Raw genomic sequence first — 25,916 nt, 5'->3', positions numbered from 1 at the left:
ACACCCCCCTAAATTAAATATAATTTAAATCTAACGAAATAAATTAACTCCTATTAAATAAATTATTCCTATTTAAATCTAAATACTTACCTGTAAAATAAACCCTAATATAGCTACAATATAAATTATAATTATATTATAGCTATTTTAGGATTTATATTTATTTTACAGGTAACTTTGTATTTATTTTAACCAGGTACAATAGCTATTAAATAGTTAAGAACTATTTAATAGCTAAAATAGTTCAAATAATTACAAATTTACCTGTAAAATAAATCCTAACCTAAGTTACAATTAAACCTAACACTACACTATCAATAAATAAATTAAATAAAATACCTACAATTACCTACAATTAAACCTAACACTACACTATCAATAAATTAATTAAATACAATATCTACAAATAAATACAATTAAATAAACTAACTAAAGTACAAAAAATAAAAAAGAACTAAGTTACAAAAAATAAAGAAATATTTACAAACATTAGAAAAATATTACAACAATTTTAAACTAATTACACCTACTCTAAGCCCCCTAATAAAATAACAAAGCCCCCCAAAATAAAAAAATGCCCTACCCTATTCTAAATTACAAAAGTTCAAAGCTCTTTTACCTTACCAGCCCTGAACAGGGCCCTTTGCGGGGCATGCCCCAAGAAATTCAGTTATTTTGCCTGTAAAAAAACACATACAATACCCCCCCCCCAACATTACAACCCACCACCCACATACCCCTAATCTAACCCAAACCCCCCTTAAATAAACCTAACACTAAGCCCCTGAAGATCTTCCTACCTTGTCTTCACCTCACCGGGTATCACACCGATCCGTCCTGGCTCTGATATCTTCATCCAACCCAAGCGGGGGCTAGACATCCATCATCCGACGGCTGAAGAAGTCCAGAAGAGGGTCCAAAGTCTTCATCCTATCCGGGAAGAAGAGTAGATCCGGACCGGCAACCATCTTCTTCCAAGTGGCATCTTCTATCTTCATCCGATGAGGACCGGCTCCATCGTGAAGACCTCCAGCGCGGACCCATCTTCTTCCGACGACGTCCAACTGAAGAATGACGGTTCCTTTAAGGGACGTCATCCAAGATGGCGTCCCTCGAATTCCGATTGGCTGATAGGATTCTATCAGCCAATCGGAATTAAGGTAGGAAAATTCTGATTGGCTGATGGAATCAGCCAATCAGAATCAAGTTCAATCCGATTGGCTGATCCGATCGGAACAGCCAATAGAATGCAAGCTCAATCTGATTGGCTGATCGGATCAGCCAATCGGATTGAACTTGATTCTGATTGGCTGATTCCATCAGCCAATCAGAATTTTCCTACCTTAATTCCGATTGGCTGATAGAATCCTATCAGCCAATAGGAATTTGAGGGACGCCATCTTGGATGACGTCCCTTAAAGCAGTGTTTTTCAACCAGTGTGCCGTGGCACACTAGTGTGCCATGAGAGATCCTCAGGTGTGCCACAGCAGACTGACAACAGTGTGACATATTTTTTAAACTTTGCTTGTTTTTTACTCCCAGTGCAGGGGTAGTTTGTAGGAGGCATGGCATAACAGCACAATACATACAGTATGTGTGTGTTTGTGTGTATGTGTATATATATATATGCTGTATTAGGCTACAATGTGTGATTTTTTTTAAATTTTGGGATGGTGGTGTGCCACAGGATTTTTTAATGTAAAAAAGTGTGCCACGGCAAAAAAAAGGTTAAAAATCACTGCCTTAAAGGAACTGTCATTCTTCAGTTGGACATCGTCAGAAGAAGATGGGTCCGCGCTGGAGGTCTTCACGATGGAGCCGGTCCTCATCGGATGAAGATAGAAGATGCCGCTTGGAAGAAGATGGTTGCCGGTCCGGATCTACTCTTCTTCCCGGATAGGATGAAGACTTTGGACCCTCTTCTGGACTTCTTCAGCCATCGGATGATGGATGTCTAGCCCCCGCTTGGGTTGGATGAAGATATCGGAGCCAGGACGGATCGGTGTGATACCCGGTGAGGTGAAGACAAGGTAGGAAGATCTTCAGGGGCTTAGTGTTAGGTTTATTTAAGGGGGGTTTGGGTTAGATTAGGGGTATGTGGGTGGTGGGTTGTAATGTTGGGGGGGGGTATTGTATGTGTTTTTTTACAGGCAAAAGAACTGAATTTATTGGGGCATGCCCCGCAAAGGGCCCTGTTCAGGGCTGGTAAGGTAAAAGAGCTTTGAACTTTTGTAATTTAGAATAGGGTAGGGCATTTTTTTATTTTGGGGGGCTTTGTTATTTTATTAGGGGGCTTAGAGTAGGTATAATTAGTTTAAAATTGTTGTAATATTTTTCTAATGTTTGTAAATATTTCTATATTTTTTGTAACTTAGTTCTTTTTTATTTTTTGTACTTTAGTTAGTTTATTTAATTGTATTTATTTGTAGATATTGTATTTAATTAATTTATTGATAGTGTAGTGTTAGGTTTAATTGTAGGTAATTGTAGGTATTTTATTTAATTTATTTATTGATAGTGTAGTGTTAGGTTTAATTGTAACTTAGGTTAGGATTTATTTTACAGGTAATTTTGTAATTATTTTAACTATTTTAGCTATTAAATAGTTCTTAACTATTTAATAGCTATTGTACCTGGTTAAAATAAATACAAAGTTACCTGTAAAATAAATATAAATCCTAAAATAGCTATAATATAATTATAATTTATATTGTAGCTATATTAGGATTTATTTTACAGGTAAGTATTTAGCTTTAAATAGGAATAATTTATTTAATAAGAGTTAATTAATTTTGTTAGATTTAAATTATATTTAACTTAGGGGGGTGTTAGTGTTAGGGTTAGACTTAGCTTTAGGTGTTAATACATTTATTAGAATAGCGGTGAGCTCCAGTCGGCAGATTAGGGGTTAATGTTTGAAGTTAGGTGTCAGCGATGTTAGGGAGGGCAGATTAGGGGTTAATACTATTTATTATAGGGTTAGTGAGGCGGATTAGGGGTTAATAACTTTATTATAATAGCGGTGCGGTCCGCTCAGCAGATTAGGGGTTAATAAGTGTAGGCAGGTGGAGGCGACGTTGTGGGGGGCAGATTAGGGGTAATAAATATAATATAGGGGTCGGCGGTGTTAGGGGCAGCAGATTAGGGGTACATAGGGATAATGTAAGTAGCGGCGGTTTACGGAGCGGCAGATTAGGGGTTAATAATAATATGCAGGGGTCAGCAATAGCGGGGGCGGCAGATTAGGGGTTAATAAGTGTAAGGTTAGGGGTGTTTAGACTCGGGGTACATGTTAGAGTGTTAGGTGCAGACGTAGGAAGTGTTTCCCCATAGCAAACAATGGGGCTGCGTTAGGAGCTGAACGCGGCTTTTTTGCAGGTGTTAGGTTTTTTTTCAGCTCAAACAGCCCCATTGTTTTCTATGGGGGAATCGTGCACGAGCACGTTTTTGAAGCTGGCCGCGTCCGTAAGCAACTCTGGTATCGAGAGTTGAAGTTGCGTTAAATATGCTCTACGCTTCTGTTTTGGAGCCTAACGCAGCCATTCTGTGAACTCTCAATACCAGAGTTATTTAAAAGGTGCGGCCAGAAAAAAGCCAGCGTTAGCTACGCGGGTCGTTACCGACAAAACTCTAAATCTAGCCGTAAGATAGCTACAATGTAATTAATAATTACATTGTAGCTATTTTAGGATTTATATTTATTTTACAGGCAACTTTGTATTTATTTTAGCTAGTTAGAATAGTTATTAAATAGTTATTAACTATTTAATAACTACCTAGCTAAAAGAAATCCAAAATTACCTGTAAAATAAATCCTAAGCTAAATTACAATTAAACACTACACTATCATTAAATTAATCAAATAAATTACCTACAAATAACTACAATTAAATACAATTAAATAAACTAACTAAAGTAAAAAAATAATAAAAAAAACTAAGTTACAAAAAATAAAAAAAATAAGTTACAAACATTTAAAAAATATTTCAACAATTTTAAGCTACTTACACCTAATCTAAGCCCCCTAATAAAATAACAAAGCCCCCCAAAATAAAAAATGCCCTACCCTATTCTACATTAAAAAGTTACCAGCTCTATTACCTAACCAGCCCTTAAAAGGGCCTTTTGCGGGGCATGCCCCAAAGAATTCAGCTCTTTTGCCTGTAAAAAAAATACAACCCCCCCAACATTAAAACCCACCACCCACATACCCCTAATCTAACCCAAACACCCCTTAAATAAACCTAACACTACCCCCCTGAAGATCATCCTACCTTTTGCCGTCTTCAGCCAGCCGACCACCGATGGAACAGAATAGGAGATCCGCAGCGGCCGAAGTCTTCATCCAAGGGACGCTGAAGAAGTCTTCCATTCGACTGCAGTCATCATCCAAGGGGCACTGAAGAAGTCTTCCATCCGATTGAAGTCATCATCCAGACGGCGTCTTCAATCTTCATCCATCCGGAGCGGAGCGGAGCCATTTTCAGACGAGCTGACGGGGAGCCATCTTCTTCCACCGACAACTGAACGACGAATGACGGTTCCTTTAAGTGACATCATCCAAGATGGCGTCCCTTGAATTCCGATTGGCTGATAGGATCTTCATCCAAGCGGCATCTTCTATCTTCATCCATCCGGAGTGGAGCGGGTCCATCTTCAATCCAGCCGACGCAGAGCCATCCTCTTCAAACTACGTCCTAACACTGAATGACGGTTCCTTTAAATGACGTCATCCAAGATGGCGTCCCTTGAATTCCGATTGGCTGATAGGATTCTATCAGCCAATCGGAATTAAGGTAGGAAAAATCTACCAATAGGATTGACCTCGCATTCAATCAGCCAATAGGATTGACCTCACATTTTATTGGCTGATTGGAACAGCCAATAGAATGCGAGGTCAATCCTATTGGCTGATTATATCAGCCAATCGGATTGAACTTCAATCCGATTGGCTGATTGCATCAGCCAATCGGATTTTTCCTACCTTAATTCCGATTGGCTGATAGAATCCTATCAGCCAATCGGAATTCAAGGGACGCCATCTTGGATGACGTCATTTAAAGGAACCGTCATTCAGTGTTAGGACGTTGTTTGAAGAGGATGGCTCCACATCGGCTGGATTGAAGATGGACCCGCTCCGCTCCAGATGGATGAAGATAGAAGATGCCGCTTGGATGAAGACTTCTGCCGCTTGGAGGACCTCTTCTGCCCGGATTCGATGAAGACTTCTGGCCGGTTCGGATGAAGTCTTCTGCCCGGCTGGGTGAAGACGGCTCAAGGTAAGGTGATCTTCAAGGGGGTAGTGTTAGGTTTTTTAAAGGGGGGATTGGGTGGGTTTTAGAGTAGGGTTGGGTATGTGGGTGGTGGGTTTTAATGTTGGGGGGGTTGTATTTCTTTCTTTCAGGTAAAAGAGCTGATTACTTTGGGGCAATGCCCCGCAAAAGGCCCTTTTAATGGCTATTTGTAATTTAGTTTAGGGTAGGGAATTTTATTGTTTTGGGGGGATTTTTTATTTTATTAGGGGGCTTAGATTAGGTGTAATTAGCTTAAACTTCTTGTAATTTATTTTTTATTTTCTTTAATTTAGTGTTTGTTTTTTTTGTACTTTAGTTAATTTTAGTTAATTTTATTTAATGTTAGGTAATTGTATTTAATTAATTTAATTAATTTAATTATAGTATAGTGTTAGGTGTAATTGTAACTTAGGTTAGGATTTATTTTACAGGTAATTTTGTATTTATTTTAGCTAGGGAGTTATTAAATAGTTAATAACTATTTAATAACTATTGTACCTAGTTAAAATAAATACAAAGTTGCCTTACAATAAAAATAAACCATAAAAATAAACTATTAGTTATATTGTAGCTATCTTAGGGTTTATTTTATAGGTAAGTATTTAGTTTTAAATAGGAATAATTTAGTTAATGATAGTAATTTTATTTAGATTTATTTAAATTATATTTAAGTTAGGGGGTGTTAGGGTTAGGGTTAGACTTAGATTTAGGTGTTAATAATTTTAATATAGTGGCGGAGGTGTAGGGGGGGCAGGATAGGGGTTAATAACTTTAATGTAGGTGGCCGCGGTGTAGGGGGGGCAGGATAGGGGTTAATAAGTTTAATGTAGGTGGCGGCAGTGTAGGGGGGGCAGGATAGGGGTTAATAACTTTAATGTAGGTGGCAGTGGTGTAGGGGGGGCAAGATAGGGGTTAATAAGTTTAATGTAGGTGACGGCGGTGTAGGGGGGGCAGGATAGGGGTTAATATGTATAATGTAGGTGGCGGCGGGGTCCGTGAGCGGCGGTTTAGGGGTTAAACAATTTATTTAGTTGTGGCAGGGTCCGGGAGCGGCGGTTTAGGGGTTAAACAATTTATTATAGTTGCAGCGGGGTCCGGGTGCGGCGATTTAGGGGTTAAACAATTTATTATAGTTGCGGCGGGGTCTGGGAGCGGCGGTTTAGGGGTTAAACATTTTATTTTGTTGCGACGGGGTCCGGGAGCGGCGGTTTAGGGGTTAATAAGTATAATGTAGGTGGCGGCGGTGTAGGGGGGGCAGATTAGGGGTGTTTAGACTCGGGGTACATGTTAGGGTGTTAGGTGCAGACATTTCCCATAGGAATCAATGGGATATCGGGCAGCAGCGAACATGAGATTTCGCTGCTGTCAGACTCCCATTGATTCCTATGGGATCCGCCGCCTTCAGGGCGGCGTATTGAAAACCAGGTACGCTGGGCCGGAATAGTGGCGAGTGTACCTGGTTGTTCTTTGATAACTTCCAAAAGTAGTCAGATTGTCGGAACATCTGGAGTGACGTATGCATCGATCTGAGTCCGCCGGATCGTATGTTACGTCACTATATTCTCCTTTTGCTGGTCTGTAGGGCTTGATAACTATGGCGAATTAGCCTCGCCACAAATACGCTGCGGAATTCCAGCGTATTTGCGGTTGACGGCTTGATAAATAGAGGCCTATATCTTAATCATAAAAGAAAAAAAATGGGGTTTTATCTCCCTTTAAGCTCTCTGCTGTGGTTAAAAATTCTAAGAAGTTTTGTCAATACTGTACTGCAAGGTCCCTCAAATAATTTTAAAAAGGCATTTTTTTTCTTTTTTTAGAGCTGTGTACCTAGCTTTGCATGGTTCTGGCTGAGAAGGGACACATACATTACAATATAATGTTCAATAAAAGTCCCCAAAGATTTTACAGGATTTTTGTCCATACCAGTGAGTTTTTCATCATCAGGCCATGCATCTCGTTTCAATTATATATGGGTGTGTTTTAGACATAATATACCACAGTTTTCACAAAGATCTCACATGCACACAGGATATGAAGTGACCCTATTTGATTTGTACTTTAGTAGATCTCAGCAGCAGTAGAGGTGCTATGAAATAAATAGCCTGTAGATAAAATACGAACAACACTTTTCAAAATCGTATTGTCAAATAAATTCACTTAATGTATGTACACCTGCTATTCAAAAGCAAGTATCAAAAATAACAGGCATATGTTGTCACACATGCCATTCTTTGCCAGGAGCATATATTGTTGCATTTATACACCGTCACCAGACATATTGTTAGCGTATTGTGTGAAATGTGCTCTGGCTCATTTGCATTAAAACACTTAAAGTGTGTGTGGGGGGGGGGGCGGAACTAACAGCTGTATCGGCAAGACGTGTCTTGAAGGAGCTCCTGACTAGTGATGTCGCAAATAGTTCGCCGGCGAATAGTTCCTGGTGAACATAGCATGTTCGCGTTCGCCGCTGCGGCCGAACATATGCGATGTTCGATCTGCCCCCTATTCGTCATCATTGAGTAAACTTTGACCCTGTATCTCACAATCTGCAGACACATTCCAGCCAATCAGCAGCAGACCCTCCCTCCCAGACCCTCCCAGCTCCTGAACAGCAGCCATTTTAGATTCATTCGGAAGCTGCATTGTTAGTGAGAGGAGGGACAGTGTAGCTGCTGGTGATTTAATAGGGAAATTGATAGCTAGGCTAGTGTATTCAGTGTCCACTACAGTCCTGAAGGACTCATCTGATCTCTGCTGTAAGCACAGCACCCCAAAAAGCCCTTTTTAGGGCTAGAACATAATTTTTTTTCCCTGTGTAATTTAATTGCAGTTGCCTGCCTGCCAAGCCCCTTGCCCAGTGCCACCACTCATATCTGGTGTAACAGTAGTGTAAATTTAAAAAAAAAAAAACTTTTTTGACTGTGAAACATCAGTCTGCTAGTGTAATCTAATTGCAGTTGCCTGCCTGCCAGCATGTGTGCCAGGCCCACTTGCCCAGTGCCACCACTCACATCTGGTGTAACAGTAGTGTAAATTTAAAAAAACAAAACTTTTTTGACTGTGAAACATCAGTCTGCTAGTGTAAGCTAATTGCAGTTGCCTGCCTGCCAGCGTGTGTGCCAGACCCACTTGCCCAGTGCCACACCACTCATATCTGGTGTAACAGTAGTATAAATTAAAAAAAACAAACTTTTTTGACTGTGAAACATCAGTCTGCTAGTGTAATCTAATTGCAGTTGCCTGCCAGCGTGTGTGCCAGGCTCACAGCCTATACTGTGCCCACTTGCCCAGTGCCACCACTCATATCTGGTGTAACAGTAGTGTAAATTTAAAAACAAAAAACTTTTTGGACTGTGAAACATCAGCCTGCTTTTTTGTGTCAGGCTCACAGCGTATACTGTGCCCACTTTCCCAGTGCCACCACTCATATCTTGTTTAATGGTAGTGTAAGTGTACATTTAAAAAAAAAAAAAAAACTTTTTGGACTGTGAAACATCAGTCTGCTTTTTTGTTTCAGGCTCACAGCTTATACTGGGCCCACTTGCCCAGTGCCACCACTCATATCTTGTTTAATAGTAGTGTAAGTGTACATTTTAAAAAAAAATAAAAACTTTTTGGAATGTGAAACATCAGTCTGCTTTTTTGTTTCAGGCTCACAGCTTATACTGGGCCCACTCGCCCAGTGCCACCACTCATATCTTGTTTAATAGTAGTGTAAGTGTACATTTAAAAAAATAAAAACTTTTTGGACTGTGAAACATCAGTCTGCTTTTTTGTGTCAGGCTCACAGCGTATACTGTGCCCACTTGCCCAGTGCCACCACTCATATCTTGTTTAATAGTAGTGTAAGTGTACATTTAAAAAAAAATGACAGGCAGAGGCAGGCCACCCCGCAGGTGCCGTCGTGGTCGTGGTGCTGTGATTCCCTTTGGCACCAGAATAATGCCCAGTGTTCAGAGGCCACGTCCCATGAACTCGAAAAGTTCTGAGGAGGACATAGTTGACTTTATAACACAGGACACCCAATCTTCTATAGCTTCCGCTCCGAACCTTGACGCACCATCCTCCTCCAGCTTATCTTTGGGCACCTCTCAAGTTACCACTCACCCGCCTGCCGCCACCACCAACACTAGCACCACAGCCGCTTCACTTGATCTGTCAGAGGAGTTTTTTACACATCAGTTGGAAGAAATGAGTGATGCGCAACCATCATTGACAGGACCAGTGGCAACGCTGGAAGAGGATTGTGAGGAAGAGGAGTCAGAGGAGGAATGTGGCTTTGAGGAGGACCAACCACAACAGGCATCCCAGGGTGCTCGTTGTCACCTATCTGGTACCCGTGGTGTTGTACGTGGCTGGGGGGAAGAAGATACCTTCAGTGAGATCATTGAGGACGAGGAACGGGACATGAGTAGCTCGGCATCCAACCTTGTGCAAATGGGGTCTTTCATGCTGTCGTGCCTGTTGAGTGACCCTCGTATAAAAAAGCTGAAGGAGAACGACCTGTACTGGGTGTCCACGCTACTAGACCCCCGGTATAAGCATAAAGTGCCTGAAATGTTACCGAATTACCGCAAGTCGGAAAGGATGCAGCAGTTCCAAAATAAATTAAAAAGTATGCTTTACACAGCGTATAAGGGTGATGTCACAGCACAACGGGAATCTAACAGGGGAAGAGGTGAAAGTAATCCTACGACTCCCACGACCACGCCGGCAAGGACAGGACGCTTTACAGACGTGTTGTTGATGGAGGACATGCAGAGCTTTTTAACTCCTATGCATCGCCACAGCCCTTCGGGGTCCACCCTCAGAGAACGACTCGACCGACAGGTAGCAGACTACCTCGCCTTAACTGCAGATCTCGACACTCAGAGGAGCGGTGAACCCCTTGACTACTGGATGTGCAGGCTTGACCTGTGGCCTGAGCTATCCCAATTTGTGATAGAACTTCTGGCCTGCCCCGCTTCAAGTGTCCTGTCAGAAAGGATCTTCAGTGCAGCAGGAGGTATTGTCACTGAGAAGAGAAGTCGCCTAGGTCAAAAAAGTCTAGATTACCTCACCTTTATTAAGATGAATGAGGGATGGATCCTGAAGGGACTGACATTGGGCGATACATTCGAGTAAAAAAGGCCTGATGAGATGAGCTGCCTTGGGCTAAAAATGGTCCACACGGTGCTGTATTTTATCTTCGAATGAATTGATACCTCTTGAGGAGGACCAGAGGTGAGCTCCCTTGGGAACTGGGGATTCCAGACCCCCCTTCAACACCCATTTCCCAGTATCCTACCCGGTGTACATTTGATTGCCCATAACTCTGGCCCCCAGCCATTGATCAAAGCATTTTTTGGACTGTAGCAGCTGGGGACTAAGGGTTTTCCAACGACACCCTGGAAGTGCCGCCACTCCCCTGGTATCACCCCGGACCCACCTAAGCTGTACCACTGGACACTAGGGGACATGGGACTCTATGGAGGTTTGCCAGGAAGAGTATGGGGAGAGAAGAAACAGTGAAGCTGATCTGTCAGGAGTATTTGGCATTCAAGTAAAACATATAAAAGTAATTTTAAGCTTTCAATTGTTTTTTAAAGCATATTTTTGTGGGAAACCCAATTTTATGGCAATAAGATTCCTAAGAAATAGCATTTCACATGGCCAGGAAGAGTATGGGGAGAGTAAAACCCATTAGAATGGTCTGGCAGGAGTGTTGAGCACTCATGGAAAGCAGATGCAATTCACTGTAACCCTTGAATTTCTGTATAAACCATGAGCACGATACGATATACGGCGTAGTTTTCGGCGCAAGCGGGGGAACCCGCGCCGCCCGTAGTTTCACCTCGCACATCGGGGTATCCAATATACCCTGACGGCAGTTGCTAAAGTGCCGTAAGTCGGACAAACTAGCGATGTCCAGAAATAAGCGTAAGTACAAATTTCTGGGGTCGCCAGTGACTTACGGAACTTTAGAAACTGCCTGCGCCTACAAAAACTTACTAAAGTATAAAATCTCCCGTAACAGTCTAACACGCCTCCCAAAAATAGCCCGACACGTATACCCCTATATCCGCAATCCCCCCTCTCACTCCTAATAATAAATGTATTATCCCCTAGACCTACAACCCCCCACAAGGCAATAAGCCTAATTATTAACCCCTAAACCGCCGCTCCCGGACCCCACCGCCACCTACATTAAATGTATTAACCCGTAATCTGACCCACCTACCCCGCCGCCACCTACATTAAATGTATTAACCCCTAATCTGACCCCCCTACACCGCCGCCACTTACATTAAATGTATTACCCCCTAATCTGATCCCCCTACACTGCCGCCACCTACATTAAATATATTAACCCTTAATCTGATCCTCCTACACCGCCGCCACCTACATTAAATATATTACCAGCCAATAGAATGCAACGTCAATTCTATTGGCTGATCCATACAGCCAATCGGATTGAAGTTCAATCCGATTGGCTGATTAAATCAACCAATCGGATTTTTCCTACATTAATTCCGATTGGCTGATAGAATCCTATCAGCCAATCAGAATTCGAGGGACGCCATCTTGGATGACGTCATTTAAAGGACCAGTCATTCATCAGGTAGTCGTCGGCCGAGGAGGATGTTCCGCGCCGGAGGTCTTCAAGATGGAGACGCTCATCGCCGCAAGGATGAAGATAGAAGATGCCGCTTGGATGAAGACTTCTGCCGGATGGAGGACCTCTTCTGCCCCGATCGGATGAAGACTTCTGCCCGGCTGGAGGACCACTTCTGCCCGGATCGGATGAAGAGTTTGGCCCGGCTGGGTGAAGACGGCTCAAGGTAGGGTGATCTTCAATGGGGTAGTGTTAGGTTTATTTAAGGGGGGATCAGGTGGGTTTTAGAGTAGGGGTGTGTGGGTGGTGGGTTGTAATGTTGGGGGGGGTATTGTATTTCTTTTTTTTTTACAGGTAAAAGAGCAGATTACTTTGGGGCAATGCCCCACAAAAAGGCCCTTTAAGGGCTGGTAAAAGAGCTGGTTACTTTGGGGCAATGCCCCGCAAAAATCCCTTTTACGTGCTATTTGTAATTTAGTTTAGGGTAGGGAAATTTCATTATTTTGGGGAGCTTTTTAATTTTATTAGGGGGCTTAGATTAGGTGTAATTAGATTAAACTTCTTGTAATATTTTTTTATTTTTTGTAATTTAGTTTAGTTTATTTAATTGTATTTTATATTAGATAATTGTAGTTAATTTATTTAATTAGTTTATTGATAGTGTAGTGTTAGGTGTATTTGTAATTTAGGTTAGGATTTATTTTACAGGTAATTTTGTAATTATTTTAACTAGGTAGCTATTAAATAGTTATTAACTATTTAATAGCTATTGTACCTAGCTAAAATAAATACAAAGTTACCTGTAAAATAAATATAAATCCTAAAATAGCTACAATGTAATTATTAATTATATTGTAGCTATTTTAGGGTTTATTTTATAGGTAAGTATTTAGTTTTAAATAGGAATTATTTAGATAATAATATTAATATTATTTAGATTTATTTAAATAATAATTAAGTTGGGGGTGTTAGGGTTAGACTAAGGTTTAGGGGGTAATATATTTAATGTAGGTGGCGGTGGTGTAGGGGGATCAGATTAGGGGTTAATATATTTAATGTAGGTGGCGGCGGTGTAGGGGGGTCAGATTAGGAGGTAATACATTTAATGTAGGTGGCGGCTGTGTAGGGGTTCAGATTAGAGGGTAATACATTCAATGTAGGTGGCGGCGATGTAGGGGGATCAGATTAGGGGTTAATATATTTAATGTAAGTTGCGGCGGTGTAGGGGGGGTCAGATTAGGGGTTAATACATTTAATCTAGGTGGCGGCGGGGTCCGGGAGCGGCGGTTTAGGGGTTAAACACTTTATTAGGGATTGCGGTGGGGGATTGCGGTTGACAGGTAGATAGACATTGCGCATGCGTTAGGTGTTAGGTTTTTTTTTGTAGGGAGTTATGGTGCTCCCTTACTCAGCGCAAGGCCTGCTACGGCTGCATTTTATGGCGAGGTGAAAATGGAGTAAGTTTTCTCCATTTTCGCCACGTAAGGCCTTACGCTGGATATTGGATACCAAATTGCGCAGCTTTTCTATGTTAGTCTATGGGGGGAAACACTACGTCCGACGGGTGAAATATACGTGCCGCATTTATATGCTGCGCTGTATATAGGATATCAAACCCCCGCAAAAACCGGCGTCGCCGGCTTTTGCGGGCAACACTGCATATCGGATGGGGCCCCATATTTCTGGGGTAAAGAAAATTGTATGGCAATATTCTTCCTATGAGATTGTGTTTCCTGTGGCCAGGAAGAGCATGGGCAGAGAAAAAACAGTGAAGCTGATCTGCAGGAGTCTCGTTCATTCAAGTAAAAAATATAAAAGTCATTTTAACCCTTAAATTTCCTTTATAAAGCATATTTCTGGAGGAAACTAAAGTGTATGTCAATAGGCTTCCTATGAGATTGTGTTTCCTGTGGCCAGGAAGAGTATGGGGAGGGAAAAAAGAATGAGGATGGTCTTGCAGGAGTGTTGAGCAGCCATGGAAAGCGGATACAAGTCAGTTTAACCCTTGAATTGCTGTGCAAACCATATTCCTGGGGGAAAGCAAATTGTATGTCAATAGCCTTCCCTTGAAATTGTGTTTCCCGTGGCCAGAAAGAGTAAGGGGAGAGAAAAAAACAATGAAGATGATCTGGCCGGAGTGTTGAGCAGTCATGGAAAGTGGATACAACTCAGTTTAACTTTTGAATTACTGTAGAAAACATTTTTGGGAAACACAAACTGTATGGCAATAGTCTTGCTATGAGATTGCGTTTCCCATGGCCAGGAAGAGTATGGGGAGAGAAAAAACAGTGAAGATGATCTGGCAATCAAGTAAAAGATATAAAAGTCATTGTAACCCTTCAATTGCTTTCTAAAGTATATTTCTGTGGGAAACCCAATTTTATGGCAATAAGATTCCTAAGAAATAGCGTTTTACATGGGGAGAGTAAAAACCGTGAGAATGGTCTGGCAGGAGTGTTGAGCACTCATGGAAAGCAGATGCAATTCACTTTAAACCTTGAATTGTTGTATAAACCATATTTCTGGGGTAAAGAAAATAGTATGGCAATAGTCTTCCTATGAGATTGCGTTTCCTGTGGCCAGGAAGAGTATGGGGAGAGTAAAAACCGTGAGAATGGTCTGTCAGGAATGTTGATCACTCATGGAAAGCGGATACAACTCAGTTTAAACCTTGAATTGCTGTATAAATCATATTTCTGGGGGAAATTAAATTGAATGTCAATAGATTTCGTATGAGATTGTGTTTCCCGTGGCCAGAAAGAGTAAGGGGGCAGAAAAAAACAGTGAGGCTGGTCTGGCAGGAGTGGTGAACACTCATGGAAAGTGGATGCAATTCACTTTAACCCTTGAATTGCTGTATAAACCATATTTTGGGGTGAACCGAATTGTATAGCAATAGGCTTCTTATGAGATAGCATTTCCTGTGGCCAGGAAAAGTATGGGAAGAGAAAATAAAGTAAAAATTGTCTGGCAGGAGTGTTGATACAATTCAGTTCAGCCATTGAATTGTTTGATAAACCATATTTTAAAAAATGTGTTTATTAGGCGGCTTTAAAAAAATATCTGCCTTGTCATTGACTCAACAAATGTGCTCAGCTAGCTCCCAGTAGTGTATAATTTCTTTTTTTTTTCATTAAAGGCTATACAGAGAATAAAACAAACATGACAACAGAAGAGAATTTGAAAAACTTTGTTCATTAGGCGACTTTAAAAAATTATCTGCCTTGTCAATGACTCACCAAATGTGCTTAGCTAGCTGCCACTAGTGTATTAATTTATATATTTTTCAACAAAGGCTATACAGAGAATTAAATAATTGTGATATAATCATTAACATTAGTTTTTGTTAATCTTTATTTGATGAATATTAAAACCTGTTTGTGCATGTACTTGAGCATTTAAACAAAGTATTTTCCACAAAGGATATACAGAGAATGAAAGAAATATGAAATAATCATTAACATTATGTCTATAAATCTTTATTTGATGAATATTACAACCCGTTCATGTACTGGAGTATTTAAATAAAGTTTTTTCAACAAAGGATATCCAGAGAATGAAAGAAACAGAATCATTAGCATTATTTTGATGAATCTTTATTGGATGATATTACAACCTGTTTCTTTGTGTACTGGAGTATTTAAATAAAGTTTTTTCAACAAAGGATATCCAGAGAATGAAAGAAAGAATGAATAACATTATTTTGATGAATCTATATTGGATGATATTACAACCTGTTTCTTCGTGTACTGGGGTATTTAAATAAACTATTTTCAACAAAGGATATCCAGAGAAGGAAATTTTTCAACAAAGGATATCCAGAGAATGAAAGAAATACGAAAGAATCACTAACATTATTTTGATTAATCTTTATTTGATAAATATTACAACCTGTTTCTTCGTGTACTGGAGTATTTAAATAACGTTTTTTCAACAAAGGATAGCCAGAGAATGAAGAATGTTCAACAAAGGATATCCAGAGAATGAAAGAAATATGAAAGAATCACTAACATTATTTTGATTAATCTTTATTTGATAAATATTACAACCTGTTTCTTCGTGTACTGGAGTATTTAAATAACGTTTTTTCAACAAAGGATAGCCAGAGAATGAAGAATTTTCAACAAAGGATATCCAGAGAATGAAAGAAATATGAAAGAATCACTAACATTATTTTGATTAATCTTTATTTGATAAATATTACAACCTGTTTCTTTGTGTACTGGAGTATTTAAATAAAGTTTTTTCAACAAAGGATATCAAGAGAATTAAATTTGTCAACAAAGGATATCCAGAGAAGGAAAGCAATACGAAAGACTCAACATTATTTTGATTAATCTTTATTTTATGATATTACAACCTGTCGCTTTGTGTACTGGAGTATTTAAATAAAGTTTTTTCAACAATCCAGAGAATGAAGTAGTTTCAACAAAGGATATTCAGAGAATTAAGTATTTTCAACAAAGGATATCAAGAGAATGAAAGAAATATGAAAGAATCACTAACATTATTTTGATTAATTATTGGATGATATCACAACCTGTTTCTTTAAACATTTTTTTGCAGCAGTAAATATATTGGTTTATTAACAAAGAGCACAATACATTGGTTTATTATTGAAACATAATGACATTGATGGAGCCTGTGAAAAGCTGCATTGGATCACAACAGAAGAAGCAGTGGAGATAGACGAGTGGCGGGGGAGGGGCTTAAGAGAGGGAATATGAATATTTATGAGAAGGGAGGAGATTGGGAGTAGCTGCAGTGGGGGGTGGAGTTCCGAATCTTGCCGAGGAGCCGAAGAAACGGTTTTTCATAAGCGCACCATTTCTGATACAACACCGTTCCACGTTTCATCATGGTGACAAAAGAGGGAAGTGGGATATGTTCTATGACGCGGTTCCGTTGTTAGCACCGCCCCGCACCACCTTGTTATGTTGGTTGAGACCCTCGGTTGACACCAGTGCAGACAGGAGGAGGGGACGGTGAGTTTGACAGGGCATTATATAACTGGGCACGGATATAACAGCAATATAACTAGAGGGGCTCTTACAGTATAGCGTATAACTACGCAATAAAATGAGTATAAACACCCACTCTCCTTACAACGAAGCAGTAGTTATAAGTAAAAAACGGCTAATTTCCAACATCCACGTAATAGTGTAATAGCAAGAACATTGTGTAATACACCAATGCAGCAGCACTGATGGGAAATAACACAATCAGTTCTATAAAATGGCATTATTAGTTCATTCAACAGTATAATGACAGCAATATCATAACGATAGAGCAGCACAGTAAACAGTACAAAAGAGAAATAGGTTGAAATATCAGCACTGCTTATATATAACCTACTCAATAACATAAGCCAGTGAGGCTACAAATAAAGGATCTCATAGTCTGATACAATACAAAATGTATGTAATAGTAAAAAAATATGAACAGTAAATACAGAACAACAGTAAGAAGAAGTACCCAATATACTAGCACAGGTATCTTGTAATCAGCACAATACTTCCCTTCTAACACACAATAAATAATTGGACAATGAAATGATTCAACACTTTGATATGATGCAAACATATAACTAAATACTAATAAGAACATGATCATTTAGAGCAGAGCTTTCCAAACTTTTCATGTTGGGGACACACTTTGTTAGACCTACATCATTTTGCGACCCAGTAATTCAGTTGTACTGGCCAGCAGGAGGTTAAACTAACTTGTTTTAAGAGATACGGACACATATATAAATTATATAATAACAAAATGTATTTACAAGTAACAGTATGTATGTGCAAGAATTAAAAAAAAGGTTAATAACACCAATAGCTACTTACTATTTTAATGGGTTGTATGAGGTTGATGGGATGAACACAATTTCTGAATATTTGGTGGAATATTAGATAAAGACACTCGCATTTAATCATCAAGCTTTTTTAAGCTTCCCCTTTCTATCCATATATCAAGAGCAGGAGCAGCAATGCACTACTGGGAGCTAGCTGCAAAAAACCCCCCACTGACTTCAGCTCAGCGTTTAAGCTGCCGCCCTCAGAGCTCGGTGAGTCCGATTGACTACTGCCCGCGCTGCAAACACACTGCTGTCCCACTCACTGACTACACATACAGTCACGAGCCGATTAAGGAGATTACACGTGCAGTCAGGAGCCAATGTGCCGCAAAAGCCGCCAATGGGAATAGTTTCAGTTCCCACTGAGCTGCGCCAATAGGTTAAGATGATCTGTGACCCCCTAGGTATCAATCACATGTCAACCATGTGATATGCATAGCAGCCAGGCGGAAAGTCAGAAACCAAAAAAAAAATGTTTAAAAAAATTTAATTAAAAAAAATTAGTGCTGAAGCAGGGACACACCTACACACTGCTGCCGACACACAGTTTGGAAAGCACTGATTTAGAGGGACGTTACCCATACGTTAAATCAATTGTAAGTGATGCAGCCTTTTATCAGGTATCCTGAGGTAAATATTATCTGGAATGTCGGCAGTTAGGAAGTTAAAGGGACAGGAAAACCCACAATTTTTCTTTCATGATTTGGATATAACATAGAATTTTATACAACTTTCCAATTTACTTCTAATATCAAATTTGCTTAATTCTCGTTATCTTTTGCTGAAGGAACAGCATACTGGCAGCTAGCTGAACGCATCTAGTTAGCCAATCACAAGAGACAAATGTGTGTAGGCACCATTCAGCAGCTAGCTCCCACTAGTGTAAGCTATGTGCGAATTCTTTTTCAACAAGGGATACCAAGAGAACAAAGCACATTTGAAAATAGAAGAAAATTTAAGTGTTTTAATATTACATGCTCTATATGAATCATGCAAGTTTAATTTTGACTTTCCTATCCCTTTAAAAGGACAGTAAAGTCATATTTCGACATTCATGATTCAGACAGAGCATACAGCTTTAAACAACTTTCCAATTTACCTCTAATTTGCTTCCTTCTCTTGCTATCCTTTGTTGAAGGGTTTATATAGGAAAGTTTAGGAGCAGCAAAGCACCTGGGTGCTAGCTGCTGAATGGTGGCTGCATATATATATATATATATATATATATATATATATATATATATATATATACTGTATATGCCTATCGTCATTGGTTACCCCATGTGCTCAGTTAGCAACCAGAAATGTATTTCTGCTCCTTCAACAAATGATACCAAGAAAATGAAGCAAATTTGATAATAGAAGTAAATTGGAAAGTTGTTTAAAATTGTATGTTGTACCTAATTCATGTCCCTTTAAACTAAGGAAATACAGTTATTATGCACGCTCCCTTGACAGTCTGGGACCAGTATCCTCGTATACATGCTTAAAATCCTCTTACAATGAGCTATAGCTGCTGAAGAATTTTGGGGGTAAAATATGTATGCATAAAATGCACACATCTTTCAATACAATAGTAGTTCCTGTGTTTTTTGTTTTTTTTAGAGAGGTTTGTTTATTGTTAAAATAATAAAAAAGCGCTTGAGAAAAAAGAAAGCTCTAAGCTGTATTTAACAGATTTGTGGAGTAATGGCTTGTAAAATTTTCTTAAAGTCTCTTAACATTTGGGAGTGTTCTTCGTCAGACAATTACCCTCCTTCTGAATTGCATATAAATTAGACATTTTTAAAAAAAAAAAAAGATATATACTGTATCTTGGCTTACCCTGGTAGCTCTCACTGAATACTAGCCCTTTTGGAAAGTCAGACAGAATAACCATAGCCTGAAACTCAGTAGTGGCAATCCAGAGCAATAACGATCTATAACACCCAGGAGCACACAATGTAACACCTATACTTGGGCAGTGATGGATCGTTATTGAGCGACTTACATAGGCGCTGAATTCGTGCCACAGGAATCTGGACCTGCATCTGATAGAAGAGCGTGCGGCGATGACGTCAGCGCCACACGCAACCAGAGCCGACACAGTCCCTGACAACGAGCAGGGAAGCAGACGCCGCGCCCCTAGCAACAGCTAGAGCGGTGTGGCGTGACACTGGCCAGTCCAATAGGTGGCTTAGCGCAGCAGCTTCAAGGGCTTGCGCTAAAGGAGAAGGTTGTTTAGTGCAGGCATTGGGAGCTGTTGCACTATTCGTTTAACGAAAACTAATGTAAATGTTGTATGAATATTCAATATTAGTGTTGTTAAAAACTAAACAAATACCGAATAGAGAAGCCAATGAATATTCGGCCAAAGCTAAATTTTCACGGTTGCACATGTCTAGAATAAATTACCTTTAATTTGCATAGAGGCTCATGGAGCCCCAATGTACAGATCAAAGTAACATATCTATACCGAAAGACCCATATTTATGTGAGGATAACCCCTTTTTACTATAGAGTTGAGGGGTGGGGGGAACAGACTTGTTTATTACCTTGTATATTCAAATTTTCATAAAAAAAATATTTTTTTCAACACTTTTTGATGTAGGTTTCTTACAAGGCATGATATATACATAAAATAATTGTATAGTTTAAATCTGCTGAGTCTCCTGAAAATGGCCTACAGTATGGTCCAAATATGATCAGCATCTAAAAACTGCAAATCAGCTCAACACAGGGGTGACACAGCAGTTAAAGGGTTAAACAACTTTCCATTTTCCATGATCAAATTTGCTTTGTTCCTTTTGATATCCTTTGTTGAAGAGCAAGCTAAGGAGAACCAATGCACTACTAGGAGCTAGCTGAACACATTTGGTGAGCCAAAGACAGAAGGCATATATGTGCAGCCACCAATCACCAGCTAGCTCCCAGCAGCACATTGCTTCTCCTGAGCCTACCTAGGTATACTCTTCAACAAAGGATACCAAGTGAACAAAGCAAATTATATTAGTAAATTGGAAAACTGCAATTGCATGCTCTATCTGAATCATTAATATTTACTTTACTTTACTGCCTCTTCAAATAAGCATAAAAACTAGTAGAGAGAGGCTTAAATCTACTTGATGATTATTATTATTATTATCGGTTATTTGTAGAGCGCCAACAGATTCCGCAGCGCTAAACAGATAAAGGTGGGGTTTTCGGATTTGGGATCTTTTTTCTGGTCAGTAGTAACATGGCCAGTCATTGATTGTGTGTGCTACTTATCAAGATAAGCCAAGATAACTTTTAGTTAGTTTGATTTTACTCTGTTTGTATATGTGAATTTGAAAGTTAAAAGGACAACTCAGTAGAGGACTGGCAATTTTTGGCCCAGGGGGCATGTACAATGTATATGCTCAGGTATAGTAACCCAAAATTTGTATATTCTATATTATGTGGGGGGAAAAACAGCTGAAGCGAAACACATAAGAAATAATAAATGAAGACTGTTTACTTTCATGAGATATCCAATGCCATACGGCTGCTCTGCATTGGTAGCAGTTCCTTGATTGTCATGTGACCCTTTCTGCAAGCAGCCTACAGCAATAGGAACCCAGGACTTCTGGGGATGGGAAATAGGCAGCAAAAGGATGCTGAGGTGCACAGTGAATTGGGCACTGGACTGGGCAGGCACAGCTTTGACGAGTGAAGACCGTTAATACTCACCATGTTATTACTTTTCCTTCTGTGCCTGCCACTCTCTTGAATGTGGCTTTCATATTTTAACCCCTTACAGGTGCCAGTTGATGAAGCTCCGCATATTCACAATAGGTGCTACCATCTTGGAGCTTAGGTGTTCTTGCACCCTGTGACAGAAGTAATAGATATTCACAGATCAGTGGCTGTTGCTTTTTTGAAAAGCCTATCATACACTTCAAGTTAGCATGTAGGAGCTTTACATTATTGGAGTAGTTGCATTGCTCTATATTTATTCATGTTATGTTACTTTAAAAGACAAAACTAAATAAAAAACCGCACAATTATGTAAACCTCCCACTCTGTATTGTGTGTTCTAACCTGGAAAAAAACACAATACAGCTGGGGAAGTTAACAACTTCTATCACAGAGTGAAAGAATATGAAAGCTCCAAGATGGTGACACCTAAAGATTCACCAACTGACTCCTTTTAAAGGGTTAAAATTAAAGAACATCTCTGAAAAGAGCTGAGGAAACAGGCGGAACAATAATAGCATTGTAAGTTCTAACCATTCTGTTGAAGTTGTGTCCAGTGGTTAAATGCCCATTTAAATTTACAATATAGACAAATAGAAAAATGTATTAAAAATGATGAATAAACTGTACTCCCCTCTGGGTGTGCTACAGCCTCCCACAGTTTCTCCACACAGTCTCACAATTGAGTGGACTGGAATAGGAGTGTAAGACTCCACCGTAGTGTGTATAAAATCTAATATTTGACTTACAGTTTCTGAAATTACTACTTACTCCACATTTAAGGGACATGAAACCCATTTTATCATGATTCAGATTAAGTATATGATTTTAAACAACTTTCCAATTAACTTCTATTATCAAATTTGTTTCATCGTCTCGGAATTCCTTGTTGAAAAGGATACATAGGTAGGTTCAGGAGCTGCTAATTGGTGGCTGCACATATGTCTCATGTTATTGGCTCGCCCCGTGTGTTAACTAGCTCCCAGTAGTGCATTGCTGCTTTTTCAACAAAGAATACCAAGAGAATGAAGATAATTAGATTATAGCAGTAAATTGGAAAGTTGTTTAAAATTATATGCTCTATATGAACAGAGAGGAAAAAAAAAAGTGGGTGTCTCATGACCCTTTAATATCTTTCCTCCCATGTCCACTAGGGTACAGTCCAAAACTTTCAGTTTATTAAGAAGAATTCAACTGTCCGTAAAATAAAAATGTTTCATTTATTCCTGATAGCAAAGGGACACTCTACACCAGAATTTTTATTGTTTAAAAAAATATAGATACTCCCTTTATTACCCATTCCCCAGTTTTTCATAACCAACACAGTTATATTAATATATATTTTACCTCTGTGATTACCTTGTATCTAAGCCTCTGCAGACTGCCCTCCTTATCGCACTGCTTTTGACGGACATGCAGTTTAGCCAATTAGTGCAGACTGTTAAATAACTCCACGGGAGTGAGCACAATGTTATCTATAATCAAACACATGAACTAGTACTGTCTAGCTTTGAAACACTTTCAAAATGCTCTGAGCTAAGAGGCGGTTTAGAAATCAGTTTGAGCCTACCTAGGTTTAGCTTTTCAAAAATACCACCAACGGAACAAAGCAAATTTAATGATAAAAGTAAATTGGAAAGTTGTTTAAAATTGCATGCCCTATCTGAATCATACAAGTTTAATTTTGACTAGACTGTCCCTTTAAAGTTTAAATGTTCTGTGCATTCCAACTGATCTATTATCTTTTTCAAGAGCTTTAAAAGCTCTGTTAAACTGTAAACTTTAAAGCTATTTTTATGAATAAATGCAAATGTGTCATTGATGGCTGATAATTATATGAATCTTGTATTATGCATTTTGTGATCTAGCTAGCTGAACTCAACTGGTGAACCAATGACACAAGGCAAATGTGTGTAGCCTCCAATCTTCAGCAAGCTCCTAGTGGTGCTTATGAGAATATGTACATATCCTTTTCAACAAATGATACCAAAAGAACAAAGACATATTTGATAATAAAAGTCTTAAAATTACACGCTCTATCTGAAACATGAAAGTTAAATTCTGACTTTTGCTTTTGTATTCCGATTATTTTGAATATAAATTAAAGGGACAGTCTATAATAAATTTTTTATTGTTTTAAAAGATAGATAATCCCTTTATTACCCCATTCCCCAGTTTTGCATAAACAACAGTTATATTAATATACTTTTACCTCTGTGATTACCTTATCTAAGCATCTTCTAACAGCCCCCTGATCACATGACTTTTTATTTATTATCTATTGACTTGCATTTTAGCCAATTAGTGCTGTCTTGTGAGCTCCCCGGGCGTGAACGCAATGTTATCTATATAGCCCACATAAACTAGCAGTCTCCTGTTGTGATAAGAGGCTGTCTTTAGTGGCTTAGAAACAGGCAGAACTGTAGAGGTTTTAATGTTATAAAGTACATTAATATAACAATGTTGGTTGTGCAAAGTTGGGGAATGGGTAGTAAAGGCGTTATCTATCTTTTTACACAATAACAAGTTTAGTGTAGACTGTCCCTTTAATAGGACCAGTGTTTTCCTTTGCATGTTGTAGGAGGGCATCAGATAAAAAAGGGAGAGTATACAAGAGCCAGGGACATGTTAATAAAACTTTCTTGGCTCTTAACTCTTTGGATAATTTTACATATATCTATTTATAAATGTCTTATGTGACTCCTAAATAAAGTGCCTAGTGTTCTCTACATATTTGCCAGCTCCTACAATTAAGGCTACTTGCAACATACCTTGTAATAAACATGAAGTTAATTATCTTGTTTTATTATTAATCAGGTGCAACTGTGAATGAGAACAATTCCAGTCTCCATGTGGATGGACAACATTCTACATCATTGGGAAGTATTTTTGTTCACTAGTTGAAGTGGATCCCACAGAGACATGAAAGGCAAGGGGAAATAGAGTTGGTTTTGGCTTGAAGTTAAAACAACCTCTGAGAGATCTAGTATTTACATAATAAAGAAACCCTTTTTTTCATTTGATTATGGATCAGTCCACAATGGATAGCCCTGTGACTTTGGTGATTAAAACTCCAAATCAAAAGTATGATGACCAAACAATTAACTGCTTTCTGGACTGGACAGTGGAGAAACTAAAAAGTCATCTTTCAAACGTTTACCCAAGTAAACCGGTGTGTATTTGGAAACTGATTTTCAATATGCTTATTTCATTTCCAGATTAGTCAATGTGTGTTCAACCAATATACACTGTACCTTTGTGAAGTGATGCATTTAATTACCATTCATGTCATAAATGTTCTGTTAATCATTCCATTACCAGTCTATAACTGTTTACTAATGGGTTTCAAGCAGCTGTTGATCTGGAATTGGTAGTAGGGTACACTCCATACAAGTTTCATCTTAACAACTCAAATTAAAAGGAGTCTATTTACGTTGTCCAGTAAATGTTTTTCTGTACAATTTTACTCAGATGCACGGTTTTATTTCCTTTTTTCATCATTCTTAATTTATAGTTAAGATGTTTCCTACGCAGTTCAAGCATTTCAAATTGCTTTGCCTGTTGTAAATGTATTTTGATATATAAATCATTCTTGAACTTAGTAGCATTGTATGCTCCTTTTTTGAGAGTTTTGTCATTTGAGCTCATTGGGACAATCTGATAAATAAATAAATTAAATGCTGCGATTATTTAGTGTGTGCCGTTTTTGTATTACTGACCCTGCAAAATGGTTAAGCACATAGGTACATTCCTGCTCAGAATACTTTAGCTTTGCAGCTCCCACACAAGACACGGCCCATTAGGATTGGCACTTGCGTGACACTGTCAATCACCAGCTGTTTTCTGCTTGGACTTTTCCTGTGTTTAATTTCTTTGCAGGGGTTAAACTCATAGAGGTTTATCACAATCTATTGTTTGATAATTATGAGCATCTAAAAAGTTGCCAAGGAGCCATTTTCAATGTTGACGCAATCAGCAGCACTTTTTTCATTATTTCAATGAAAAATGGCTCTAAACTTAACACGTAATAGTCCTGTTTTTTTTTTTATCAGAGTCCAAATTCTAGATTCTTAAAGGGACATAAAACCCCAAAAAATTATTTCATGATTTAGGTAGAACATACAATTTTAATCAACTTTATTATTTACTTCTATTATCAAATTTGCTTAATTCTCTTGGTTTCATTTGTTGAAGGAGCAACAATGCACTACTGTTTTCTAACAGAACACATGGGTGAGCCAATGACAATTGGTATATAAATGCAGCCACCCATCAGCAGCTAGAACCTAGGTTCTTTGCTCCTCCTGAGCTTACCTAGATAAACCTTTCACCTAAAGATAACAAGCGAAGGAAGCAAATTAAATAATAGAAGTAAATTGGAAAGTTGTTTAAAATGGTATGCTCTGTCTAAATCGGGATTGTTTAATTATGACTTTACTGTCCCTTTAATGACACATTTATGAGGCCATTTTCCCTTAT

General features: G+C 38.9%; 1 protein-coding gene across 1 annotated transcript in view; it reads left to right on the top strand.

Moving 5' to 3' along the window:
- The first annotated feature begins 16,726 nt into the window (after positions 1-16,726).
- The window catches only part of HERPUD2 (HERPUD family member 2), a 179,347-nt gene continuing 170,157 nt past the window's right edge, over positions 16,727-25,916 (top strand). The window contains exons 1-2 of the mRNA XM_053714410.1: positions 16,727-16,875; positions 24,255-24,609. Coding sequence (XP_053570385.1) covers positions 24,463-24,609 — 147 coding nt within the window. The 5' untranslated portion in view covers positions 16,727-16,875; positions 24,255-24,462. The remainder of the gene's footprint in view (positions 16,876-24,254; positions 24,610-25,916) is intronic.

Source organism: Bombina bombina, chromosome 5 (genome assembly GCF_027579735.1).
Source record: "Bombina bombina isolate aBomBom1 chromosome 5, aBomBom1.pri, whole genome shotgun sequence".
NCBI classification, from domain to species: Eukaryota; Metazoa; Chordata; class Amphibia; order Anura; family Bombinatoridae; genus Bombina; species Bombina bombina.
The sequence above is the reverse complement of the archived record's forward strand: the minus strand, read 5'-3'. Positions and strand labels throughout refer to the sequence as shown.